This window comes from Babylonia areolata, chromosome 30, assembly GCF_041734735.1.
Source record: "Babylonia areolata isolate BAREFJ2019XMU chromosome 30, ASM4173473v1, whole genome shotgun sequence".
Classification (NCBI taxonomy): Eukaryota; Metazoa; Mollusca; class Gastropoda; order Neogastropoda; family Buccinidae; genus Babylonia; species Babylonia areolata.
In genome coordinates, this window is record NC_134905.1 from 11,229,328 (window position 1) to 11,239,713 (window position 10,386).

At 44.6% G+C, this 10,386-nt stretch overlaps 1 protein-coding gene across 1 annotated transcript; it reads left to right on the forward strand.

Annotated features, from left to right (window-relative positions):
* The first annotated feature begins 7,027 nt into the window (after window positions 1–7,027).
* Window positions 7,028–8,035, forward strand: LOC143275246 (fatty acid synthase-like). The gene has a single exon (XM_076579220.1). The coding sequence runs from the start codon at window positions 7,028–7,030 to the stop codon at window positions 8,033–8,035; it is 1,008 nt and encodes a 335-aa protein (XP_076435335.1).
* Window positions 8,036–10,386: the final 2,351 nt, after the last annotated feature.

Genomic DNA, 10,386 nt, shown 5'->3' on the forward strand with positions numbered 1-10,386 from the left:
TATGAGACTAGAACCGTAGACATCCGCTTCACACCTGGGCGCATACAGTAAGCACTAGACCACCGGTCCGTAGCTGTGAATGAACAGAACAAGCCGTGAAGCTTTTAAACAGCCAGTTCTTTGTGGTGAAAAACAATTATGGATATCGTTCGGTCAAGGTTCCGAACCACTTAATTTGGCCAGGTATGTGTTCATTAAGGCTTCTAAAAGACTTGTAAATTTTGAGAATTACTCCAGTCGACTTTTCAGTGCGTTACGTGTTGGTGTATTCCAATTCAGATGAAAAGTTCACTTCATCGTGAACAAGGGTTTCCTTTCTCTCCCTCCTCTTGCTCTGATGAAAGCAAGTAATCACTTTTTTTCTTCGAAACAGGAAATATGATGCACACGAAGGTAGGCTGTAATAATCGGAAGTACTTTCGTACATCCAATGCAACAAAATACAGTTGTCGGAGTTGTTTCCACCCTCCCCTCCCCGCCCCCGTCGTACAAAAAACAACACTCGGCAATGATTCCTTTCATTGCCCTCATTGGATATTGTGACAGTGTATACTATCACAACAAAACAACAACAACAAAAAGCAATGCTCATCCTATGTAAGACAAATCCTAAGAAACTACACAACAGTCACGAGTTAATTATTTACCAATAATTTACCAGTCAAATCCTGATGATCCCCATTCTTTCTCGGTAGTTCTTGTCCTCCAGATATCAAATAAAAAGAATGAGAGAATTTTAACGTTTTCAATTTTTTAGGATCGCGAAAGCTGTCAAAGTCAAGAGAATTAATCTATCCCGTTGTCTTGTGGACCGTGAGGGTACTACACATTTGGCAACCAGCCTCCTCCATCCCTCGCGGTTGTCTGTCCTGACTGTCTTTCACTCTAGAAATGTCCTCCCGTCTCTTCTTCTGCCTGTCTCTTCTTCTTGCTCCCTGCACTGTCCCTGTAGACAGGTCTTTGCCAGTCATGAACGCGAGATGTGGCCATAACACTTCAATGTCCTTTTCCTTACAGTGGTCAGTAGATAATCATGTGGCCCAAGAGCTTGCTTGACTCTTCTACACACCTCATCGTTTGTGATGTGGTCTCTGTATGTGATGCCAAAAACCTTCCGGAAGCATCTCATTTATGTAGCCTGTATCGTATTCTCTATTTCAGCTGTGTATGTCCATGTCTCGCAGGCATATAGAAATATGGAAATGACAGGAAGCCAATCAGTCTGATCTCTGAGCTGAGCGTGATGTTGCTATCATTCCAGATGGGACTGGGTTTTGTCAGTACTGTTGTTGTCTGAGCTATCCTGGAGAGCATTTCTGGCTTGGATTTATTCATCCGAAACGATTGCTCCGAAATATTTGAAGCTTTGGACGGTTTCCAGTTTTCATCGTTGATTCTGATATCAGTGCCGATGCTGTCGGAGTTGTTGGTCATCAGTCTGGTCTTCTTTGCGCTAATCTCAATGCCATAAGCTGCAGACACATGAGAATACTCTTGCAAAATACACACAATGGATGTTTAGGTATGCCGAATATTAAAAAGTATCTATAATCTTTGTAGATAAAGTTGTTTAAAACCACAGTTGGACGGGAAAAATATTGCCCTTGTGTAAGAAGAAAGTACGGAAACATGACGAAAATATTTTATCGGTTAACAGCCAATCTTGAGCTCATTGTGTATTAATGAAAGTGTATTCTAAAAAGCTGTTTTCTATGTGTATGAACCATTCTGCAAACAAATGCATTTGAATAAAGGTAAAGTATGATGGCATACTTTCAGTTTTTCAAGAAGGCGTCATTCCGTTCGGACAAATCCATATACCCGACGCGCTTAATCAAGCTTTGAGTGTATGCACCTAACAGAGTAGATTTATTGTATAGAGATTTGTCAGAGAACAACACTTTTGTTGTCATGGGTTCTTTTCCAGTGCGCCAAGTGCGTGCTGCACAGGGGACCTCGGTTTATAGTCTCATCCGAATGACTAGATGCCCAGTTTGATCATAGTTTTCCATTCAAACTGGGGAGAAAGAGAGCGAGCCGCGGGAATCGAACCTAGACCCTCATGAACATTATATTGGCAGATAATTAAGCGTCTTAACCATTCTGCCACCTTTTTCCTGAAGGAGGCATAACACGAGAGATAGAGCAGAACTGAGAACCTAGAAAATTGTTTTATCAAGTTGTAGGCCTTCTGATCCATTGCTGCTTTACTGCCTGGCTGTCAGCATCACAGACATGAAAACATACGGTCGCGCACTGGTTCAGTAGATATAGTCAAGCAAGTGGATATAATTAACATCAAAACTAGAAATCGCCAGAATTGTGCAGATTATTTTTAATACAAGAATTCTCTATTGATATCACTTCCATACTTCTTGATTGGCATAGGCTGTAATCATAGCGAAGCGTAAGGACGTTTGCTACTGAATCGTTCTGTCATTGATATTCCTATCATCTTGCATCATTTTCAGGGTGACGTGGTGTGTTTATCGAGATAAAATGTATTTTTGCCGCAGCTCAGTTTTGCAATAAAACAGTATGCACTTCACCTTGAGAGCAAAGTTAAGCGTTGTGAAATTTTTATTTGGGCCAACACAGGTATATCTCTTTTAACTTGTGTGTGCGCATTAAAGAGATCCTGATTCGAGATCTTATGAGAACATCTCTGACTTGTTTTCTTTTCCAAAATCCCTTTCTTAAGTACGAACGAAGGCGTTGTCCAGAACTATCTGTGAGAAGTCCAGTCGGTCGTTCGTTGTCAGATCATCACGCCCCACGAACTGATACCGACTTTGCAGCGGCAAGAGTCTTGACGTTCAAAGTCCAGACGTTTTGCTTTACGCCCGACGAACGCAAGTCAGTCCCCATGAATACGGCCCCTGACCACTACAGATCACTACTGTTCACTGCCGACCACTGCTGACCACTGACCATTGCTGACATCACCGACCACTGACCACCGCTGACTACTGACCACCACTTACCAATGCTGACCAGTACCCAAACGTCTAGGTGTGATTTAATTAACATACCGAGGCCTGGGGGAATATAGACCTGGAGAAACAAATCTGGGGAAACATAGACCTTGGGGAACTTAGACTTTGGAGAACATAGACCTGGGGTGAGTATAGACATGCTCCCGCTCATCTGCCTTTCTTAATACATTTTTCCTCTCTCTCCCCCGCCCCTTTTTTCTCGTAAATAGTACGTTTGGTGCTAAGAAGAGGTGGCAGAATGGTCAAGACGTCCGTGATGGTCTGGGTTTGAATTCCGCTTTTGCCCTTCTTCCCAAGTTTGACTGGAAAATCAAACTGAGCTTTTAGTCATTCGGATGAGACGATAAACCGATTTCTCCTGTGCAGTACGCACTTGGCGCACTGAAAATGAACCCATGACAACGAGCGTGTTGTCCTCTGGCAAAACTCTGTATCTCCACTCTGATAGATACACAAGTATATATGCATGCACTCAAGGCGGACAAAGCGCGTTGGGTTATGCTGCTGGTCAGGCATTTGTCTGCAAGATGTGGTGTAGCGCATGTGGATTTGTCCGAACGCATCGACGCCTCCTTGAGAAACTGAAACTGAAACTGGTGCTAAGACTGGCGAATATTATAAAATATCAATGGAGTCGCCCTGAAAGTAACACCGTTAGAATCTCTCCTACCCCACGCCAGTCATTGATCCCGGTCCTTCCCTGCAGTAACAGAGATGTTTGGATGAGAAGAAAATAAAGGCTAAAAACAATAATGGTTTCGTCCTGAGACTGACACAAGAAGACTCCCCCAAACCCTAAAATATTTCAACCCTTTCATGCGCTTATCCACCCATCTTGAATTAACACATGTTTTAAGATAAAAAGATTTAACTCCGTGCTAGAAATATTGATGGAGTCGTTCTGAGAAAGACACAAATTCAATCTAAAGGCCCCCTCTCCCCCAAATATTTAACAGAAATGAAGATCAAGAATCATGGAGTCATTTCAGGTGATCAAGAGACTCGTTCTCCAAATGTAACCTTACCTTTTGCCTTCTATGTGCCATGATACAAGGTTGTCAGGTGGAAGAAGGGGTCGGAGTTAAAACTGTGGCAGGAGGTGCAGTAAAAAAAAAAAAAATTTAAAAAGCCTGTCTGGAAATAACTCCAAAGGGACCGTTTCAAGGCCAACTTCAAGGGAGTTTCTCCTGTGCTTGGAGTCTTTTTCTGGTGCTACGCCGGTCCAGAATAGTTAAGACGTTTGTCTTCCAGTACAGCGTCCGTGGGGGTCTGAGTTCGATTTCCGCTCTCAACCTTTTCCCCAAGTTGACTGGAAAATGAGCGTCCAGTTATTCATATGAACGCGATAACTGAAACCGAGGTCTCGTGTGCAGCACGAACTTGGGGCTCTGAAAAAGAACTCACGGCAACAAGAGTCGTCCTCTGGCAAAATTCTGTTAAAGAAGTCCACCGTGATATGTACATGAATATATAACGCATGCACTCAGTGCCTGACTAGTATGTTGGGTAACGCTGTTGTCAGGCGTCTGCCTAGCAGTTGTGGTGTAGCGCATATGGATTTGTCCGAACGCAGTGACGCCTCCTTGGGAACTGAGACTGAAACTTGAATGTTCATTGATAAATATTATATATCATCACAGTTACTCACCACATTTCTCCCGTAGTGTGACAACTTCACCGTGTGTGAAACGTAACTGGTATGAGACGGAAACAAAGAAGATGAAAAAAACCTCAACAAAGGTTTCCACAAGACAAAGCAAATTTCGACATGAATGAGACAAAACTTTAATCTTTCAATTAATGATAAAATACATTCCATATTACATGAGATGTTGAGAATTGCTTATTTTCGGAAATAACTACATCAGGGACAAGGCCGAACGTTCGTTTTTGACCTTAAGTTTTCGTGTCGACTGTTTCCCGGGGACTCGGGTTGTCTTTTGAGTTTGGGGCGTTTTGTCGATCTGTCAAGAAGAAATGACTGTCAGGTGACAGTGGCTGAAACCCTGAATTCAAACATCGCTGTTCACGTTCCGCTTTGCACGTGAGTTTGGGGGCATGAACTCTCCGTGCTGTTTGGAGAACGGAATTCCTGTTGTCACCAGTTGTGTTATTGACAGTGCCTTAAATATTAACAAAGCTTTGTGAACTTGTATAGAGAGAAGCATTTCAGAAGAGCTATCAATGTATAATGTATATATTACAGGAATTATAAACTTTTGAAAGACTGAAATTCATGTTTATCTGACACACGTTATTAGTTTCTTTAAATTCAGCTGCAGTTACCATAAGTTACAGATCAGATTGAACTTTGGGGGCGAAATGGCACGCTGCGTAAATTACTACTTCGTAACTTTACATGCCATGCATGTGTTGACGAGTTGTGTATGTTATTATCAAAAATATTGTAATATTCCATGCACCAGCAACATTTTTAGTTGTCCAGTCGTTCTAGCATACTGATTCTTTTTCTTGCAGACTGTGAATTTCACTGTTTTGTTGTTGAACGATGTTCTGTAGGTTAGACACATCTGTGATCAATTAGCTTACGCTTCAAGTCTTAAAAGGCTACCGAATATGGCGTTCTATTTTCCCCACACATTTGTACAATGCACTCAAAGATCTGTGTGCATCTTCTGTCCACACACATGATATATACTAACACATGATATATACTAACACATTTCTCTCTCTCTCTCTCTCTCTCTCTCTCTCTCTCTCTCTCTCTCTCTGTGTGTGTGTGTGTGTGTGTGTGTGTGTGTGTGTGTGTGTGTGTGTGTGACCCTGCCTCTTGTATGTACGTGCATGTATGCCGGACAAACATAACAGATAATTGAAATTGTCACCCAATGTCCATAACGCTGCTTTCAGAACACAACGTTTGTAAAAGGACCGATACCATGGGTACGGAAGAGGGTCCACCCCGGTTGATTCCTACTACACCTGCCTCACGGTGTACAAGTGAAGATGATCAAATTGCATCGGGCGGTGCCCCATGGCGTCCGCCGAAAGCCGTGGACCCAGATAAGGATGACATGTCAGTCTGTGATACTGCTCAATACAGACCATCCCCGACTATGACCCCTGCTTCCCACTGTAAACCTGGGCATACCAAGCCTCTGCTTCCACCGAACTCTGCCATTGACAGAAAAGCTCCGATAATGGTCTTGGCTTCCTTGATGCCAGTCCCTCCTGACCTGTTCACAGTTTCACCTTTGTTAAAAACCGTAGAAGTTAAGCCATCTGCAGCGCAACAGGTCAAAACCACCTGCATGAGCAGGAAGCCTGGTTTATCTCCAGGTGTTGCAACCCCCCAAAAATCGCCATCAACACAGATCACGAATGGAAATGTGGGGATCCACGTTTCTGGAGACTGCTGTTCAGAAAGAATTGGGAATGGCGTGTCTACTGATGAAAGTGGTGTCAAATTAATACAGGCTGTTGGGAAAGAGGTAACTCTGTTGTTGAACAGGAAGAGGAAGGTTGGGGTTTACATCCCCAAACTGGAACAGCTGGAAGAACTGGGTCCCAGTCCGCGAAACGAAATGCCAACCGCAGAGGTGAACAAACACAACGCCAAACATGTAGAGCTGCACCAGCATGCTAAACAAACCGACACGGCTGGTTCACGACCTCCGGTCTCGCTATTCCAGTTCACTAGCACCCCAATAAATGAAAAGGAATCAAATGGGTATCAGCAAACGGGTACGCAAAAAAACACTATCTCCAGAATCCCAAGTCTCTCTGGTACCCCCAAAATTCTACCACCCTGGAAGAGAAGCGAACAAGCAGAAGTGCAGCGTCTGACCACCTCTCATTTTGTTACAACCGTGGCAGACGTTTCGTTTGGCTCGAAACCGATTCTCGAGGCAAATGCCACCACTGCAGACCGGAGACGAAGCAACCAATCGTGCACCTTGCGTCCAGATTGGTGTTTGTCTCTGCAGAAGGTGGCGGGAGACAGGTCGCAGACAGAGCCAGCGAGGAAGGTGTCCGTGGTGAACAAAAGCGCACGGAAATTGACACCAAGCATGTCCATCGATAAGATCTTTCTAACCCGCACTGTTCCCGTGCACTCTGCCCTGGAGAAGCTGGCTCCATTCACCAGGAAGTGTGCCGTCACCCCTCCTCTCTACATTGTCCACCCCATCACGGGCTCCGTCAAGATTCTTCATCAGCTGGCCGGGGGTCTGCACGTGCGTTGTTACGGCATTCAGAAAACTGCCCAAACTCCAGACACATCTGTGGAGATCATGGCCAAGTTTTACTGTCGCACCCTCACGGAGCACCAAAAGACCGGTGCTTACCATCTGGCTGGGTATTCCTATGGAGGGCTCATAGCCTTTGAAATGGCGCGACAGTTGCAGCAGACAGGCAAACGGGTGGCGGCACTTATCATGCTGGATGGCTCACCAAACTATGTCAAGTCTCAGATCGTCGCCACCAGAACTGGCTTGGCCCCGGACTGTAGTCCACAGCACGTGACAGCCGTGGTGGAATCTCACCTCCTGCTCTACTTCATCAGCATGTACGGGCCAGTGCGGGAGCCAGAACTTGTGCGGATCGTGCTGGAAGAGCAGCCTACCCAGGAGGAACGGGTTGCAGCGGCTGTTGGTGTCACACTGGGTACCTTGCAAATCAATAGCCAGGCGCGGGGCCGTTGGCTGGGACTGAAGTCGAAACTGGAGCAAGGTCGGTTGAGTGACAAGGCAAAGGTTAGCGTCAGTCACGTGGCTCAGGACGTCATCAGCCTCCGCCGTCAGCAGAAAGCCGTCGCCTTTCTTCAGGCTGCTCACATCGCTGAGGAGTACGAGGTGACAGGGGGGTATCGGTTTGAAGGAAACATCCACCTGATGAGGATCCAGTCCACCCCGAAGCACTGCCACTCTCTGTCTCCGGACTACCACCTGAAGGAGCTGTGCACGGGCACTGTGCATGTGCATTACGTGAATGGCGAGCACGAGTCTATGATGGAGTCACCACATGTAGAATCCGTCATTGCAGCAGTGAACCAATCTCTGGAGAGTGTCATGGATTAAATGGGCCGACTTGCGAATGCCTTAGATGTTCAGTTAGAACTCACGCCCCTCCCCTACACTCCCCCCCTTCGCCCTCCCTCCTTCCTCCCAACTAAATCGTTTTTCTGTTCAACTTTGAAAGCTGCTTCGTAATGTACCATAATATATTACGACAGTTCTTTCTATACTTGTATTGATACCACTTTATTATAAATTATAAGTTCCATCATTTGACAGTTTATACGTGTAACGTATCAATTTTGACATTTCATTATGAAGTTATCGTTTGATATTGCACCTTGAAACAAAACAAAACAAAAAACATCAACAACAACAAAAAAAAGATGTTTCTGCAGGTCCGGAACTGTCAGCAGATAAACACCACTACTAAGTATGTTTAGATCGGTGCACGGATTGATGTATAAACCTGTGAAGTTAAAGGTCATTCCACATTACTGTTACTGCTGCGTAACCTTCCAGGGTTGTGGGGTACTGCATGGTGGAGTGTGAGAACTTCCAGAACTGTCCGTAAGTGTACTGTCCTGGAACACACCACAGTGGACACGGGTCATTGTGTGGATGCGGACAGTTATTTGATTGGTTCACTGACGGACGTGGCTCAAGAGCGTTTCAAGGCATACACCAAGCATCTCCTCATTACTACCGAAACTGTGTGCGTGTGCTTGTTCCTGGTGTGTGTGTGTGTGTGTGTGTGTGTGTGTGGATGAGGTGTGTAGAGGGGAGGGGAGGAGAATGGAACTGATTTTTGAGTGTTGGGGTTTAGTTGTGAATTGTTTGGGCAATATTCACAATCGTGAATCTCGATGTACACTATTGGTTTCGGCGTGTTCGGGTTGGTTTTTAGGTTGTGGTCTGATTTTGGGTGTTGTGATGTGAGATTGCATCGTTTTGGTGTTGTGATGTTTGGCATGTATTTTGGGTGTTTTTGTTGCATGTCATGTTGTTGTGTGTTTTCGTGCATAAATTACTGGTGGCACTTGGTTTGATGTCTGTGCAGGGTTATACGTATGGAAGTGTTCTGGTGTTTGAATGAATGTTTTGCACGTCGATGTTTACGCTGTGCAGCACGGTTGGGCATGTTTTGCATGGACGGACGATTCATGGAATAAGTTATTATTATTTTATTATGAACATCATCATCATTACATGAGTGTATGCATACATGTATGTTTATATATACAGTTGGTTGGCTCACTTAGATGGATCTACATGCATGTTCAGATAGATGATCTGTTCATTGGAATTGTATTGTACAGCGTTTAGAGCAAAATCAGTTGATAAACTGATTAGGCACTATATAAATAAAATTATCATTATCCGGCATAATTCATATCCTTATCAGTAGTAGTAGTAGTAGTAGTTACAAAACATCAAACATCTCCGTTCTCACAGTTATAAGACATACATCAAGGACATCGTAACCTGGTGCAGGACGCGTAGTCTGATTTTCTGATGAAGAGTCTGGTTCACGACAACGCCACCCGCCAGTCATTAACTCACTCAGTACGGCCAGTCCTCTCTTCTCCTCTACACAGACACCTCGGATGTCCAGTGGGTGTCTCAATGACCCAACCTTTAGCTTCCGTCGTCAGAAATGTGGTATTCTTTGTCAACATTCACCTCTTCAGTGTAAGAGTCTTCCGCATTGTAATATTTTGATGGTGGTAATTGGGGTGAAGTGCTGTTAACGTCGTCTCTTTCGCCGTTCGTATGGAGAGAGTTAATAAAGCCCATTGCACACGGGGCGTCGAAGCAGCAAGTTTCACGCGACAAGCAGCAAAAACGCGCAGCGCCCCGTGTGCGAGGTTTTCAGGCAGCAAGAGTCGCATACCACGCAGCAAGATCGCCGTTGCCGCGCGCCGTGTTTCTTCAATAGAACTTGTCCTAGTTCCCTGCGACAGAAGTGCGTGGAGCAACCAATCACGTGACCCGCTCGTTTCACGTGAGACAAAATGGCTGACATCGTTTGGACTTGATTCATTCGTTTGACGTTGCTCAATCAATCATGAAAACAAAGTGTTTTGGCAGTAAACGATTAGACTGTTTGTTTAGATGAAAAGATTGTCATTACATCTGAACGCATGTCTGTTTAAGAGTGATTTCTGTGAGTGCCCCAAAAATGTTGACTTTCTACTTTGAACAGCAACTCACATGGTAACGTTTGTAATTCCTGCCTGAGAATATTCTGAGAACGAAAGTATCTTTGACTGAAATTGTAAGGATAACTGGATTTCCAAATATCTTTTAGAGCTGTACACACTTCTTCTTTATTTCCACACACACATCATGTGCAAGTAAACACACACACACACACCACCACCACACAAAAAGACGACTGAACATTGACACAA

Bases quoted from the DNA above. Each gene is read 5' to 3' on its own strand.
- LOC143275246 (XM_076579220.1), top strand. From the start codon at position 7,028: ATGTCCATCGATAAGATCTTTCTAACCCGCACTGTTCCCGTGCACTCT.